The following is a 17423-nucleotide window of genomic DNA, read 5'->3' as shown; positions in this document are numbered from 1 at the left end:
CCGCCATATTGAACACCCTGTCAAAACGCTAAAAAGTTGCTATATTGAACATCCTGTCAGACAGTTGACAGAAAGATATCACACTTAGTTTCATTCACAATGATCAAAACAGTACTGCTGTCAAACCATTGTTTACTATATAGTTTGGCTGCTTATTTTGAGGTTATGTTGCGAATAGAGTGGAAGGCAGTGGACTAGGCAGTCGAATGACATATAATGAAGGAATGGTGTTCGGAGTTTTTTTCAAAGTTAAAAAAAATGATAAAAGCTTTAATATAAATAAAAACATTGTTTTAATAACAACAAAAACGCCTTATATATTCTATATATATAAATTCGTAAGGATTATCTCACTTTGAAATTTGAGCTAAATAATCTAAATTTTTTTTTTTTGAAACTGTGTCGAGAACTGTGCGTGTGAATGTGCGAATTTTCACCGAACAGCTGTTAGTTGCGCTACTTGGTAAAATTTACAATGTGTCAAACGCCAATCAGATTCGGAGTCAAAAGAACAGAAATTTGGTTTCCAAAATTCACCTAACTGTCTTAAAGCAACACACTCATTAAAAGCTGGAGACATTGGTGCTTTATCGGTAACCGTATCGGTAACCTTTTAACAACTGATTCGACCAACCTTATGAGAATCAATGCAATTGATTATTGGTGCCGCTAAAGCTGTAGTCATTGGTGCCGTATGTCGTATCGCTGTATCCGTATCCCTAACGTAATCAGCTGTTTATCGTTACGATGGTAAACCAAAACTCAATTGGTTGGCTACGATACGGTTACGACTTTAGAGGCACCAATAATTGATTGCATTGATTCTCATAAGATTGGTCGAATCAGCTGTTATAAGGTTACCGATAAAGCACCAATGTCTCCAGCTTAAAGCTGGAGTCATTGGTGCCGTATGTCGTATCGCTGTATCCGTATCCCTAACGTAATCAGCTGTTTATCGTTACGACGGTAAACCAAAACCCAATTGGTTGGCTACGATACGGTTACGACTTTAGCGGCACCAATAATCGATTGCATTGATTCTCATAAGGTTGGTCGAATCAGCTGTTAAAAGGTTACCGATACGGTTACCGATAAAGCACCAATGTCTCCAGCTTAAGGTCGTAACCGTATCGTAGCCAACCAATTGGGTTTTGGCTAAAGCCGGAGTCATTGGTGACGTTTAGCTGGAGACATTGGTGCTTTATCGGTAACCGTATCGGTAACCTTTTAACAGCTGATTCGACCAACCTTATGAGAATCAATGCAATCGATTATTGGTGCCGCTAAGGTCGTAACCGTATCGTAGCCAACCAATTGGGTTTTGGTTTACCGTCGTAACGATAAACAGCTGATTACGTTAGGGATACGGATACAGCGATACGACATACGGCACCAATGACTCCAGCTTTTGTCGTATCGCTGTAGTCGTATCCCTAACGTAATCAGCTGTTTATCGTTACGACGGTGAACCAAAACCCAATTGGTTGGCTACGATACGGTTACGACCTTAGCGGCACCAATAATCGATTGCATTGATTCTCATAAGGTTGGTCGAATCAGCTGTTAAAAGGTTACCGATAAAGCACCAATGTCTCCAGCTTAATATCGTCAAGCAATGGCATATATCGAGACTTTTCCCATCGGCAGCTAATCGGAAAAAAAGAAAATTTCGAGGGTACTTTCGTGAAAATCTTATATTTTTCAAACAATTCGATAAACGGGGGTTATAAATCTTATCTTAAATAAGTGGCTCCGTAAGGTTAATAAAGAAATATTTTATTCAACAGTGTTATATGTTAATTAAACCACTTGTAATTTTCAGACCGACCTGAGAGCTTGGGAAGAAAGACGCAAAAAACAAGGCATGAGCGATTGGTCGAAATCAAATAAAAACGCAAGTAACGCAAAAGTTGGAAAAATGCCGGAAGACGCATCAAAGTTTCTGGGTGGTGTACTTGGTGATATCAGCTCACGATCTGCATATACTCAAATTGCAATTGGTGCTACAACAGGATGGTGAGTAACAATACCAGCACGTTGATATCTCGTCATCTTAGCAATATACAAGTATATGTATGTACGTTTGGATACAGTGGCTTGATTTCGGGCTAAATATTGGTTGTTCTGAAAATGATTCACCTTATGCAAATATGTTAACATTTCTATATAATAGTTTAGAAAATTATATACAAAGCTGGTATAGAGGCAGTGACCCAGCATAAAAATCAAAGTTTCAATATGAATTCAGTACACTCGTCTATCGGTGTTTTAGCATCTTGTAGCTATGTTGTTGCGATAAAGTCACTCCACGAGGGTTGGGGTGTTATGTTGGTGTAGCGATAAGGACATTCTCCGATGGAACTCCCCAAGGCATATCGATGTTGATGGTCCTTTGCCGGATGCAGATTCCGTACGTTCCGGTAACAAGCACCATTAAGGTATTAGTCCGACCATTTCGGGAACGATTCGGTATGACCACGTGAAACCTTCTTGGGGTGGGGAGGGAGGGAATGGCCTGAAGGTTTAATGTGGCCACATAAATCTTTCCCGAGATGGTCGGTCTAGCACCTCAATGGTGCTGTGGTACCGGAGCGTACCGGATCTGTATCCGGCAGAGCCCTGTTGTAAATTATTATTATGGTAATAATACGCGTCCAAATATCGAGAGAGGTATCAAAAAATGCGTATTGACCTCGACAACAAAATTGTGAACACAAGTGTCTTGCGCGGATATAGTTTTGGTCTCCAAACCGGTGTTGGACCCACACAGGGTAATTTTTTATAAGTGCGGCCGAAGGCCGCCCATGCAGAAAGGTGTTCTGCGCAAAAATACTATGGATCACACCCCTGGTTTCGGATCACTCTGGGGTAATTTTCTGTTTTTCGTTAATATTTTTTGAACGACCTAAATTTTTAATATACGCCTTCGGATTATTATTGTCGAGGTCAGTACTCATCTTTTGACACCTCTCGATATTTTTGGACGCGTATTAACAGTGTCATGCTGTCGTATAGAATTACCATTATTATTAATTAGATATTTAAATGTTTTTGAAATATGTAATATTTTGATATTTTTTAGGCTTACTGGCTTTGCAACCATGAAGATTGGGAAATTCGCAGCTTTCGCCATTGGTGGTGGCATTATTTTAATGGAAATCGCACATCAGGAAGGGTTCATTGATATTGATTGGTCAAAAATAACAGGAAAGCTTGATAAAGTAACCGATAAAGTAGAAACCGCAGTTACTGGGCAAGAAAAGAATTGGATAGAAAAGGTAAGAAAGATATTTGTTTTTATTTAAAGTATGATTGCTATTAGGGACGCTTTTTTAATTCTAATGACCATTTTGGGAAAACATTTTAAGTTTTCCAACGTAAAGCCACCTAAGTTTAATTCGTAATGTGATCCCTATCTAAATCGTGAAGCATTTGGTACCACTGAAGGCACAAAAGCAAGAGGAAAGCGCAAAACGCATTGCATCCCCTTTTCAAATATAATTTTTAATGACGTCGTTGGTATGTTATGTGATTGCCTTAATTTCTGGTTGATTGCATAGAAAACAACATACCATCTGTTCTGCGGCGTATTATTTTGACCACCAAATTCTCTTACTCAGTGCTGCGTTTTCATTCATGAAGATTCAAACACAACGAGCAATAAAACGACTTGTTTTAAAAGTGAATAAAAGCAAAACTTTTTAAGCATATCCTTAAAAACAAAGTAAAAAAAAATCATTAAAAATCAAACAACTTATTGAAACCTTATATGAAATTTATATGGGCCCGAGCGGGTTAGGACGCTTATAATATACCCGCGACAGGTATGCCTGTCGTTAGAGGCGACTAAAATACCAAATTGATTCAAGAGGTTGTGGAGCGCAACCACAAGGTATTGGCAGCGCAAAATATACTTTATCCAACCCAAGTGAACCTCACCTATCCGTGGCGAATCGTGTTACTTTAACAGCCGAGGCTCTGACGACCCCAAGTTCCTCATGGATCTAGGAGGTGGGAGGCGGTATGGCCTTGGAGGTTTCATGTGACCATACTAAATCGTTCCCGAGATGGTCGGGGTGCCTTAATGGTGCTTGTTACCGGAACGTACGGGATCTGCATCCGGCAAAGGACCATCAACATCGATAACACTCCCCAAGGCTTTCGGGTAGGGTCCTTATCGCTACAACAACAACAAATTTATATGGGGGAGTCCGATTTTTACTGGTTTTTTTTTGTACTTCGGTTTTACCCATATGTTTATACGTTTTTCTTTTATTCACTCTTAAAATAAACATAGTCATTCATGGCTGGTATTTGATATACATATATATAGTATTATTATTAACAGAGGAAAGCGGAATGTTATATAAAACATATAATTTTCTTCGTGATAAAAACACTTACAAGGTATAACCGTTTCTGATATTATTGGCATTTTTTCAAATTTTTTATAGTAAAACATACTACGATAGTAGTAGAATTCAAAGGCAGTTATGTGTGATAGACAAACCTCTAAAATATGCATGCCGAACTTGTCGTCAGCGTAAGGGAAAACGTCAACGGGGTAGGTTAGGTTAAGTTAGGTGGTAGCTTGCCTGATAAGGAAAGCTCACATGGACAAAACGAAGGTCCGTTGTGATACCACATATTTATACCAAAAATAACGGTGACTTAGATCTAGCTACTTAGAGAATCGTTGGATAGCAACGGTAAGGCTCCCAATGATACCGATCTCAGTCGCGACCGAAGTACTTTCGTCTAGTTCTGGCAAAAGCTGGTCAATCAAGCATAAAGTGATTTGGTGATTCCACCTCATCATCTTCTATACAGCTGCATCAGGATGGAGTTTCCAGCATATTGAGACGTACCGAATGGATACCCCTGGGACAGTGCCCCGTCAAAACCCCAATGACCATTGATAGGTGAGCCTTAGTGAACCCAATTACCAATTATTTTAGCAGACCTCCTGCGATCCCCTTTCGGCGAGAAAGATTTTGCTACCCTGCAAGACGTGGTGTCCGCCCAAAGTTGGCTGCGCTGACTCGAGGCCCAGCTATGGAGGAGCAATCCACAGGTAGCTAGCGGAATCCCGAAATCCCTACAGCCATCTTCATCCGGTTCAGTTGTACCGATGCGGGCTAAGAGATCCGCTTGATAGTTACCCGGGATATCTCTATGGCCTGGGACCCAGATAATCTTAATTGTAAAATAATTCGATGCAATCGCAAGCGAGGGCAGGCACTCCCAGACCACCCTCGATCGCACTGCAGTTGAGCTCAAGGCCTTGATAGCCGCTTCGCGATCAGAGTAGATGTTAAATTCCCTAACCGTAGTAGCACTGGATAGCATTTTATCCACCGCATCCATAATCGCAGCAATTTCCGCTTGGAATACACTGCAGTGATCAGCCAACTTAAACTTGCGATTTACATTTAGCTCTTGACAAAACAGCTGATTTCAATTCAATCCCACAAAATAAGGGAAAGTAAATGTTTCGGATTTTGATATAATCATGTTCTCCTTCACAATATCTATTTATTTATTTATTTATTTAGTCTAGTAACAAATGTTTATTACAGACACTTATAACTAAATTACAGAGATCAGCTTATATTAAGCTATGGAGAACACTAGCAAAAAGAATTTATATTATTACATATTAAGTAATTTTTAGTTTAAGTTGAAAAGCGTATTTTGAGTCGGAAAATCAATATCCAAAACACTTGAGAAGCAATTAATTTCTGATAGGGCTCTGTTAATAGGCGTTTTTGAGTTATAAACAGTTCTACTCAGACCTATGAAAAAGATTTCAAAGTGGCGGAGGTTTCTACAGGGAGTATTTAAGCATAGTCTTTCAAGAAGCAGCGCGCAGTCAATTTTGCCTGTGAAAAGATCGAAAATAACAACGAGGTCAAAAGAATTCTGCGACTGTTTAGGGATAGTAAAGATATTAGTTGGCATCGAGACTCATAAGACGGGATCGGTTCAGAGAAACGTAATGAAAAAAGCGCGAAGCGCATAAAGATTTTTTGAACCCGCTCCAGGCGGTTGATGTGAACTGCGTGGTAGGGCCGCTAAATGAAAGCCGCATACTCAAGTTTGGACCGCACAAAGGACGTATATAAAACTTTGAGTGTGTAGGGGTCAGAGAAGTTTGCGGAATGGCGTCTGACAAAAGCAAGCATTGAAAGCGCCTTAGAAATTGTGAAGCTGACGTGAGTGTTAAAATTAAACTTTAAGTCGAAGTATACCCCCAAGTCTTTAACTTCAAGAGTCGTACGAAGAAAGGTTTCTGCAATATGAAAGGAGGTATGAAGTGGCCTCAGCAGTTTACCATACGTCACAGTGTGGCACTTACTTATATTAAGGAAAAGACGGTTCTTAACGCACCAGATATAAAGCTTATTAATCTCAGATTGAAGAACAACATCATCATTATAACAACTGATCTCAGAATAGATCTTGAGATCATCAGCATAAAGCAGAAATTTGGTAGATGAGAAGCAAGAGCTAATGTCATTAATGAACAAGATAAATAGTAAAGGGCCCAGAATACTGCCCTGGGGCACTCCAGAGGTGGCCCAAAATGGTTTCGAATAAACACCGTCAATATTTACAACATTACTTCTACTCTACAACTACTTCTTATCCACTGTAGGAACGTAGAGTGGAGGAATTTTTAAATTTTTTAATCCCCTCAACTATGTCTGCCTCAGTGAGAGTAAGTGACCCAAAATTATTAGCGGAGGGAGACTTAATTAGCTTGTGTATGTTATCTGTATCTTCCACAGTTAAATCATTATCTGTGATAAAGTTGTTGTTGTTGTAGCAATGCTCGCCCCACCTAATAGCCGCGACCGATCACAAATTGTCATCAATATCCTCTAACGGGAGTCCAAGGAAACTTGCCGTTTCAACAGGGGTGGACCATAAGGAAAGGGGTGTTAGAGGCGTTGGTTCCACATTACAATTAAAGAGATGGTTGGTGTCATGTGGGGACACATTGCAAGCAGGGCATACATTTTGAATGTGGGGGTTGATTCTGGATAGGTAAGAGGTTAACCTGTTACAGTATCCAGAACGAAGTTGAGCAAAAGTGACACGCGTTTCCCTGGGGAGTATGCGTTCCTCTTCTGCGAGTTCTGGATATTTTTCTTCAAGTACTGGATTCACCGGGCAATTCCCGACATAAAGGTCCGACGCCTGTCTATGGAGTTCACCAAGGACCTGCTTGTGTTTTTCCGCTTCATACGGCTGGGTTCTCAGGTGCCGTATTTCCTCAAAATGCTTACGGAGATGACTCCTTGGGCCCCTAGGCGGTGCTGGTTCGTCAATCAGATGTCTGTTGGGATGCCCAGGTTTCTGGGTATTCAACAGAAACTGTTTGGTCAGCATCTCATTTCTCTCCCTGATGGGGAGTATTCCCGCCTCATTATGCAGATGGTGTTCTGGGGACATAAGAAGACAGCCCGTGGCGATTCTGAGAGCAGTATTTTGGCAGGCCTGTAGTTTCTTCCAGTGGGTGGTTTTTAGGCTTGGCGACCATATGGGTGACGCGTAGCACGTAATCGGCTGGCTAATTGCTTTGTATGTGGTCAAGAGCGTTTCTTTATCTTTTCCCCAGGTACTGCCAGCAAGGGATTTGAGGATTTTATTACGGCTCTGAATTCTTGGAACAATTGCGGTTGCGTGCGCACCAAAATGTAGATCCTGATCAAACGTCACACCCAAGATTTTGGGGTGTAGGACAGTCGGTAGCGTAGTGCCATCGACGTGGATGTTCAATATGGTCGACATTTGGGGCGTCCATGTTGTAAATAAGGTCGCGGAAGATTTAGTCGGTGACAGTGACAGGTTTCGCGAGGCGAAAAAACTGGAGAGATCAGGGAGATAGCCGTTTATTTTATTGCATAGCTCATCGATCTTTGGGCCTGGGCCTGTGGCCATTATTGTGCAGTCATCGGCGTAGGAAACGATTGTGACTCCTTCCGGTGGTGAAGGTAGCTTAGATATGTAGAAATTAAACAAAAGCGGGGATAGGACACCACCCTGTGGCACCCCTTGTTTAATTCTCCTTTGTTTTGATGTTTCGTTTCTGAATTGCACCGATGCCTGCCGACCACCCAGATAATTTGCGGTCCACCTTTTAAGACATGGGGGAAGGGTAGACCCTTCCAGGTCTTCCAGTAACGAGCCATGGTTGACCATATCAAAAGCTTTTGATAGGTCTAACGCTACGAGTACTGTTCTATGGTGGCGATATTGATTCAAACCGCAATTTATCTGGGTGCTAATGACATTTAGCGCGGAGGTAGTGCTATGGAGTTTTCTGAAGCCATGCTGATGAGGGGCTAGCTGCAAATGTGCTTGGAAATGAGGGAGCAAAATGGCTTCAAGCGTCTTTGCCACTGGCGATAGGAGAGATATCGGACGATATGACTCACCTACGTTAGCTGGTTTCCCAGGCTTTAGTAGCGGGACCACCTTGGCCATTTTCCATTTCTCCGGTATGACAAAGGTGGAAAGAGACTGGTTGAAGACATGCGCTAAATATTTGAAACCCTCTTTCCCTAGGTTTTTAAGCATCGGCATGGCTATGCCGTCTGGGCCCACTGCTTTGGATGGTTTAGCGCGACCAATGGCGTCCTCAACCTCTCTAGCGGTGATGGTAATTGGTGACGCGCTGAGTTTGTGTTTATGTGCACGTCTATTGGCTCTCCGTCTATCTTTGTCGACCGTAGGATGCATTATATATTGTCGGCAGAAAGCGCTCGCGCATTTTTTCGCATCCGACAGCACCTTATCGCCAAAGGCGATGGAAACTTTGTCTTTGTGCTTAGTCGGATTCGATAGGGACTTTACGGTGGACCAAAGTTTACCTACACCGGTAGAGAGGTTACAACCTCTTAGGTGCTGATGCGTTGGTTTATATCCCTTATTTGGGGGTCGCCTGGATCAAGCTGTCTTATAAGGTCGCGTTCCCTCGCTAAGCTCGCGGCCTCCGCCGGGAAGTGGGGCCGGATTTCGGGAATTCTCCCGGCGGGAATGAAATGTGCCGAGGCGGATTCAATGACCTTACGGAAGGCACGCTCCCCTTGGCGGGCATCAGTCGGGATAGGGAGGGCAGCAAAGCTGCTGTCTGTTGCAGATTTATATTCTTCCCACTTTCCTTTTTTGAAGTTTATGAAAGTGCGTTTTTCGGTGACGATGAAGTCGGCGGTACGCTCGAACGAAATAAGTATGGGCAGGTGGTCGGATGCCAATGTTACCATCGGCTGCCATTTGACGCAGTTTACGAGTTCTGCGCTCACGATTGAGATATCTGGCGAGCTATGACAGCTTCCTACCATACGTGTGGGGGCGTCTCCGTTAATTGTGCAGAACGTCGTTTCGTCTATTTGATCCGCCAACATCTCACCCCTACTGTCCGCCCGCAAGTTTGAATGCCATAGGTCGTGATGGGCATTGAAATCGCCTAAGATAATGCGATTGTTGCCAGTGAGTAAGGCCTCGATATTAGGGCGGTATCCACTGGGGCAACAGGTGACAGGAGGGATGTAGATGTTGATGATTTCTAGATTTGCATCGCCTGACCGGACAGATAGGCCTTGACGTTCTAAGACATTGTCACTGCGGTCGATGCCAGGATCAAATATATGATATTGCACAGAGTGGTGTATAATAAACGCGAGGCCGCCTCCATTTCCGCTCTCGCGGTCTTTCCTGTGGACATTATAACCAGAGCAGGTCTGCAATGCAGATCTTGCTGTGAGTTTAGTCTCTTGAATCGCAGCAATGCGGATGTTGTGCCGCTTCATGAAATCGACTATCTCCGTAATCTTCCCAGTTAGTCCATTACAGTTGAACTGCAGAATTCTGAAGTGCATGAGGGGTGACGCCGCCACTCTAGGGGTAAGTGAGGGGTGACTATGCCTAGGTTGTGGAAGGCCAGGATAAAGTGATAAAGTTCGCCGAGAAGAAGTCAGCAAAGAGATTAGCAGCCTCATTAACATAGTTGGCAGTAATATTATTGTAGCTTACTGATTTCAGTATGCTAGATACGCTCTTCATGGAGTTAATGTAATTCCAAAAGTTCTTCGTATTGCTCTTGATGTATCTTAAAGATAGTTTGTGAAAACTATAAGGACGGTAGAATTGTCCTAATAAAGAACGGTGGTATCTGCATATATTTTGAAGATTAGTCATTTACAAAGGCGCCAAATTCGCATATAAGAAGTTTAAATTTGACCTATTTTTTGCATAAATAGTGAGATTTCTACGATTTCTAAAACAGTTTTCACAGCATTGAAATAAATTAAAGAGTTTTAAATTGCACAGCCCACATCATGGGAAGCGGCCAAGAAACTTAAAAAATATTTAATTTATTTAACTGCGCTGAAGAAAAAAGCCCATTAGTCAATTGGGTTAAACATTCCATTAGTGGACCACTTTCAAGCTTATTTTATATTTTTTGTTTAATCTCACAACGGTTGTTGTTGTTGTTGTAGCAGTGCTCCGCCCACACAACGGTGGTTTATAACGCTATAAAGGGATCGGAAATATGTATTAAAATTAGCAGTCCCGTACAATATTTTGATTTAGCTATGTCCATCAGTTAATACGATAACTTGAGCAAAAATTCAGATTTCTTGATCGAATTCAGTAAAAAGTACTTGTACTCAGTTGTTGTTGTAGCAGTGCTTCGCCCCAATCCAATAGGTGCGACCGATCACAAATTGTCATCAATGTCCTCTAACGGGAGTCCAAGGAAACTTGCTGTTTCAACAGGGGTGGACCATAGTGAGAGGGGTGCTAGAGGCGTTGGTTCCACCTTACAATTGAAGAGATGATTGGTGTCATTTCAAACAGGACATACATTTTGTATGTCGGCGTTGATTGTGGATAGGTAAGAGTTTAACCTGTTACAGTACCCAGATCGAAGTTGAGCTAGAGTGACGCGCGTTTCTTTATGATGAGTGCATTCCTCTTCCGCTAGTTCTGGTTATTTTTCTTTAAGTACTGAATTCGCCGGGCAATTTGTGGCACAGAGGTCCGACACCTGTTTGTGGATATCATTGTACTCAGTCGTCGAATCTTAATACCAGTGATTGTACAACGCATCATTTGAACCCAATTGTCAACCTCACCTATCCGCGGCGAATCCTATTTCACTAACACACGAGGCTCTGGCGACCCCAAGCTCCTCATGGAACTTGAAGGTGGGGAGGTTGGGATGGCCTGAAGGTTTTACGTGGCCATATAAATCGTTCCCGAGATGGTCGGGCTAGCACCTTAATGGTGCTGTGTTACCGGATCTGTATCCGGCAAAGGACCATCACATCGATAACACTCCCCAAAGCCTTGGGGGAGTAACCTTATCGCTACAACAACAACACCACTCTACGGCGGCCGCCAATTGATACATACTTGTCCATAAAAAAAACCTTAATTTTTGAACAGTACGTCTAACGCCAAAATGTTGATAAGCATGCTCCCAGCAATATGGGTAGATAAGGGATTATCAAAATATAGAGTTTGAGGTGTATGTTTAGATGAAGAAGCAAACCGAATAAATTTGCATTAAACCCTTTAAATTCTTGCTGAGCGTGAGAAGTAGAAATTACTCCAAATGCCAGCTACAAACTCTAACTTAGATTGCACTAAAGAGCTATAAAAATTGTTCATAGTGTATGGCGCTGTAAACTCCTGCGGATGCCACTGTAAAAAAGCTAAATTGGCATACTTTTTTGGTATGATATAACTGCAGATGGTTTTGGCATAATTTTGAGTATTTTTTAAACGGTTTTATTTAGCTTGACTTGACAGGTCGGCCGCACGGCTGCATGGCCGTTGTGAATGAATTTTGTAATTGAAATTTAAGTAACTTCCCCGATAAGCTACAAGCTTGAAACTTGGAATATAGTTCAGAACCCGATGATAATGCAATAATAAGAAATAAAGACTCCAGGTGGCGTATCCATCGAAATATTTCAATAAATCGTATTTGTGGTTCGATTTGGTACATATTTGGCACACATAATACATACATGAATAGAAAGCGAGCTATTAAAAAAAAACCTCCCACGAGGTGGTGCAAAGATCGAGGTATGTATTAAAAAAAAAATCGTATTCGTGGTTCCTTTGGGCTCATATTTGGAACACATAATACATACATTAAGCTGGGTTGATTTGCATGGACGAAAGCTAACCCATATCGCGCTATCGTTTTTTCGATAGGTTTTGGGCTCAGGAAAAAAGTTCCACTAAGCATACCCAAAAAAATAATTTTCGAGCCTGCAAAATTTGAGTTTTTTGATTTTTTTTCTATGATTTTTAAGGTTTTTTTCATGACCTTAAAAAAATTTCATTTGATTTTAAAATTTTCATGTATACCCTGTCCGACTCAAAATTGTCCGCTAAAAACTTAGGCGATAACAGTTTTTTGAAAAAAAAAAAATATTTTTTGGGTTTTGAGGAGTGTTTTGGTGAAAAAATTAATTTTTTCGCCATTTTTTTTTAAAGATTTCTTCAGAAACGTGCAAAAGTGTTGCCGATGAAAACGAATTTGTCTCATAGCTCCTATCCCACTTAAAATTGTGCGATAAAAACGTTGGCATTAACAGTTTTTTAAAAACAATTTTTTTTTTGCTTTTTGGGACTTGTTTTGGTCGAAATTGATTTTTTTCATTTTCAAGGCTCCAAATCATTTTTTATATGTTTCCGTTAGACCCACCAATAAGTATACCAAAATGATCAGGGGACGAGCTGAGTTGATTTAGCCATGTCCGTCTGTCCGTCCGTCCGTCTGTCCATTTGTTTGAACGCAAATTAGTCCCTCAAGTTTTGACATATCTTGATGAAATTTGGTAAGCAGGCATACTTTGATGGAGGATTTGACATTTGTCGGAATCGACCGGATCGGACTACTATAGCATATACCTCCCATACAACCGATTGTTCAATAAGAGGGTTTCCGCCGTTTCTGCCCCATTTCTGCCTCATTTTAACAGCTAGAAACATCAAATTTTACCACAAGCTTACGTATTGGGCATAGATGGTTGTCTGAAATGAAAAGACCAAAAACCAAAAAAAATTTTTTTTTTAAACTGTTAATGCCAACGTTTTTATCGCATAATTTTAAGTGGGATAGGAAATATGAGACAAATACGTTTTCATCGGCAACACTTTTGCACGTTTCTGAAGAAACCTTTAAAAAAATGGTGAAATAATTTATTATCCTGAAAACCCAAAAAATATTTTTTTTTTCGAAAACTGTTATCGCCAAAGTTTTTAGCGGAGAATTTCGAGTCGGACAGGGTAGGGTATGCATGAAAATTTTAAAATCAAATGAAAATTTTTTAAGTAGGTCATGAAAAAAACCTTAAAAATCAAAGAAAAAAAGTCAAAAAACTCAAATTTTGCAGACTCGAAAATTATTTGTTTGGGTATGCTTAGTGGAACTTTTTTTCCTGAGCCCAAAACGTATCGAAAAATCGATAGCGCGATATAGGTTAATAAATCGACCCAGCTTAACATACATGAATAGAAAGCGAGCTATGAAAAAAATCGCCGCTAGGTGGCGCAAGGATCGAGATATTAAAAAAAATTGTATTTGTGGTCCGATTTGGTTCATATTTGGAACACATAATACATACATAAATAGAAAGCCGCCTGTGAAAAAATCGGCGCTAGGCGGCGCAAGGATGAAGATATTCACAAAAATCGTAATTCTGGTCCGATTTGGCTCATATTTGGAACACATAATAAGTACATACAAGAATAGAAGAGAAAAAAATCGCAGCAAGGCGCAAGGATCGAAATATTAAAAAAAGTTGGAACACATAATACATACATGAATAGAAAGCGACCTATGATGTCCGATTTGGCTCATATTTGGAACAAATATTACATATAGTCCGGTAGAAGTAACATCAAAATATTTTGAAGTTGGAGGAGGGACAACCATACGTGGCGCAGAGTCGAGTAAAGTCATTGAAAGGATTTTGTATTGAACAGTTAGATTGTAACAAATTGTCAGGAAAGAGTCTTTGTAATAATGAGCCACTAAATGAACTAAATAGAATGAGAAATAATAGGCAATTAAATAAAGACTAAAAACTTGAAAATAATTTAAAAAAAAATTAAGTTAAAGGTTTTATTGGAAAGCAATACTTACATGAAGTAATAATAATACTAAAAGCTAGAAAATAATTAGGTACTTAGGTACTAGTCATCACAATCCTCATCAATCTAGGGCGTTGATTAGACAATTAAATAAAAGGGTTGGACGCGCCAAATTTCTATTGATAGTCATAAGTAAGACCAACTGAACCTTAATCAACGCCCAACGCTTTTATTTAATTGTCTTATCAACGCGCTAGATTGATGAGGAGTGTGATGACTAGTACCTAGGACCTACCTAATTATTTTCTAGATTTTAGTGTTATTATTACTTCATGTAATTATTGTTTTCAATAAAACCATTTAACAATTGTTTTTGTTTTTATCGGCCCATAGATAAATGATTCAAGGTTCGATTCGAGCTCAAGGCCAAAACAATATTTTTTTTTTCTAATGATAATTATTATTTTTTAATTTATCTAAATTTGAAAAATTGTATTTTGTTTAGGCACGCTGCGCTAACCATTTAGCTATACAGCGGTGGTTTGTTTGACTGACAAATTGCTACTTCTATTCCTTCTTACCAACTATATTTATTCAGTGTTGCGCCATCTGGTGCAAATCACTGATAATGCTGGATTTGTTTATTGTCAATTACTTTGTATGATATTCCCAAGTGCTCATGGTTTATTAACAATTGTTTATAACAATAATTATCATTGGAAAAAAATTATTGTTCTGGCCTTGAGCTCGAATCGAACCTTAACTTAAAATTTTATTTTTAATTATTTTATTTTTATGTCGCTACATTTTGGATCATCAAATTTTTTCACAGAACAAATAAAGATGGTGTAATTTATTAAAACAAAATTAAATAAATTTATTTGCAATTTTATGAAAGATATTTAGCTCTTACATGCCTACATGCGTTTAAAAAAAAAAGTCCGTGGTTTTTTGTTAGTACTAACAATAATTTTTTTTTTATTTAACCAGGGCAAAGTATTTGTTAAAAACAATGCAGTATTTACGGTAGCGTTTCTTGGTGGCGCCCTGATTGGTATTGGCTGTGCTTGAATTACTTTAGGACCAATGTTAACTGTAGCAGAGACTGTTCAAAAATATTAATGTTTTCGATTCATTTGTGTACAATGCACATACTTATATGTACAATATGCTTATAAAAAATTTGTGTTTTGTAATAAATTATTTTCATGCTTTTATTATATTCAGATATAAGCAAAATTCAATTTTTCTTCAATTTCTTTTTCTATTGCTCTAAATTTTTTTCAGACTGAACGTTTTGTTGATCGGAAACTTGATCGTGCAGAGAACTTATTAAAATCCAAAGCAAAAAAAGCCAAAAAGTGGTATAGTTCACTTATTGGCGATGAAAATGGTGTTAAAGTAAACAATCTACATATTTTCTTAACAGCCTTTGTAGGCGGAGTCGCTTTAGGCATAGCTTCGGCTTAAAGGGAATAGCTTAACATTTTATTGTTTACTTTATATACCTCAATACCTACATAGTATATATAAATTTATATAACTAAATACCCACATGTAATGTCTCATGTATCATCACTAACCCATACACATACATTCTTACTAATCTTGTTTGGCATACACTTCAGTTTGAAAATAAATTATAATTATGTTGATGATTTATATGCTAACAGTGCTTACATTAAAAGCATTTGTATTAATAATTCAATTTATATTAATTTATGTAATCAGAATGAATATGTTAAAGCCTCTGTGTAATTTAAATAAAAAGAGGTTTGATTGAAAGGTGAAGTTTGATATGTTTAAATCTTAGGCAGCTAAAGTAAGTGCAGTTTTGGTTGTTGTTGTTGTTGTTGTCGTAGCGATAAGGTTGCTCCCCGAAGGCTTTGTGGAGTGTTATCGATGTGATGGTCCTTTGCCGGATACAGATCCGGTACGCTCCGGTAACACAGCACCACCATTAAGGTGCTAGCCCTCGCCATCTCGGGAACGCTTTATATGATCAAATTAAACCTTCAGGCCATCCCTCCCTCCCCACCGCCAAGTTCCATGAGGAGCTTGAGGTCGCCAGACCCTCGTCTGTTAGTGAAACAGGATTCGCTGCGGATAGGTGAGGTTGACAATTGGGTTTGGAGAAGTTGTATATTGCGCTGGCAACTTGAAGGGTTGCGCTACACAGCCCCTTGAATCTGGTATTTTCGTCGCCCTTACGACAGGCAGTTTTGGTAGTTCGCTTCCTCTATTATTAAGATTCCTTAATGTTTGTTGTTGTTGTTGTAGCGATTAGGTTACTCCCCGAAGGCTTTGGGGAGTGTTATCGATGTGATGGTCCTTTGTCGGATACAGATCCGATACGCTCCGGTAACACAGCACCATTAAGGTGCTGGCCCGACCATCTCGGGAACGATTTATATGGCCACATTAAACCTTCAGGCCATCCCTCCCTCCCCACCCCCAAGTTCCATGAGGAGCTTGGGGTCGCCAGAGCCTCGTCTGTTAGTGAAACGGGATTCGCCGCTCGAAGGTGAGGTTGACAATTGGGTTGGAGAAGCTATATATTGCGCTACACAACCCCTTGAATCCCAATTTGAACGTTTCATTTGGTTAGGTTTGAAGAAGTTTTTTCAGTGGAACTTGGCAATCTAGACCGTTTGCATCCCACGTGGTTTTTGTAATGTATTAATGACTAGTCGTTTAGTACTATCAACCTGAACATTTTGGGGGAGACCATTTTGGGATTCAAGGGGGGCTGATAACCGCAATACAAAGCTGTGTAGCTTCAAAGCTTCCGCAACCCAATTGTCAACCTCACCTAGGCGAGGGGATCCTGTTACAACTATGTATGTATCATATATGTACATATTAAGCAGGCGAGGCTCTGGCGAACCCAAGTTCCTCCAAGTTCCAGGTGGAATGGCCTAATGTGGTCATATTAATTGTTCCCGCGATGGTGGTGCTAATACCTTAATGGCGCTTTGTTACCGGAACATACCGGATCTATATCCGGCAAAGGACCATCAACATCGATAATATTCCCCAAAACCTTCGGAGAGTGTTTTTATCGTTGATACAACAACAACAACAACCTGAACATTTTAATACATAGATATATGTGAGCACTTTTGTTCAAAAAAGATATTTCTGGGGGGATACGTCAAAGCGATACAGAGCTACTATAAATCTCTCCAAAAGTAAATTGAGAATATTAAAACGGATATTTATAAGACACATGCACAAGCTGGGCCTATGTTTCAGCAGCATCTGTCGGTTATCGTGTTTCTTCTTGTAGTGATAAAGAC

At 39.9% G+C, this 17423-nt stretch overlaps 1 protein-coding gene across 3 annotated transcripts; it reads left to right on the top strand.

The window, feature by feature from the left end:
• Window positions 1-1597: 1597 nt before the first annotated feature.
• LOC137239453 (FUN14 domain-containing protein 1) lies at window positions 1598-15915 on the top strand. Of its 3 annotated transcripts, none has more exons than XM_067764774.1 (4): window positions 1598-1754; window positions 1823-2016; window positions 3083-3278; window positions 15412-15915. In XM_067764774.1, exons 2-4 carry the CDS (start codon window positions 1865-1867, stop codon window positions 15592-15594), a joined length of 531 nt encoding a protein of 176 aa, XP_067620875.1. In that variant the 5' UTR covers window positions 1598-1754; window positions 1823-1864; the 3' UTR covers window positions 15595-15915. The 3 variants fall into 3 exon arrangements, with proteins under 3 accessions (XP_067620875.1, XP_067620874.1, XP_067620876.1); XM_067764773.1 differs by having other exon boundaries at window positions 1600-1759; XM_067764775.1 differs by lacking the exon at window positions 15412-15915 and adding an exon at window positions 15115-15368 and having other exon boundaries at window positions 1600-1759.
• The last annotated feature ends 1508 nt before the right edge of the window (window positions 15916-17423 follow it).

This window comes from Eurosta solidaginis, chromosome 2 (assembly GCF_040869045.1).
Source record: "Eurosta solidaginis isolate ZX-2024a chromosome 2, ASM4086904v1, whole genome shotgun sequence".
NCBI classification, from domain to species: domain Eukaryota; kingdom Metazoa; phylum Arthropoda; class Insecta; order Diptera; family Tephritidae; genus Eurosta; species Eurosta solidaginis.
This window is presented reverse-complemented; position numbering and strand designations above follow the sequence as displayed.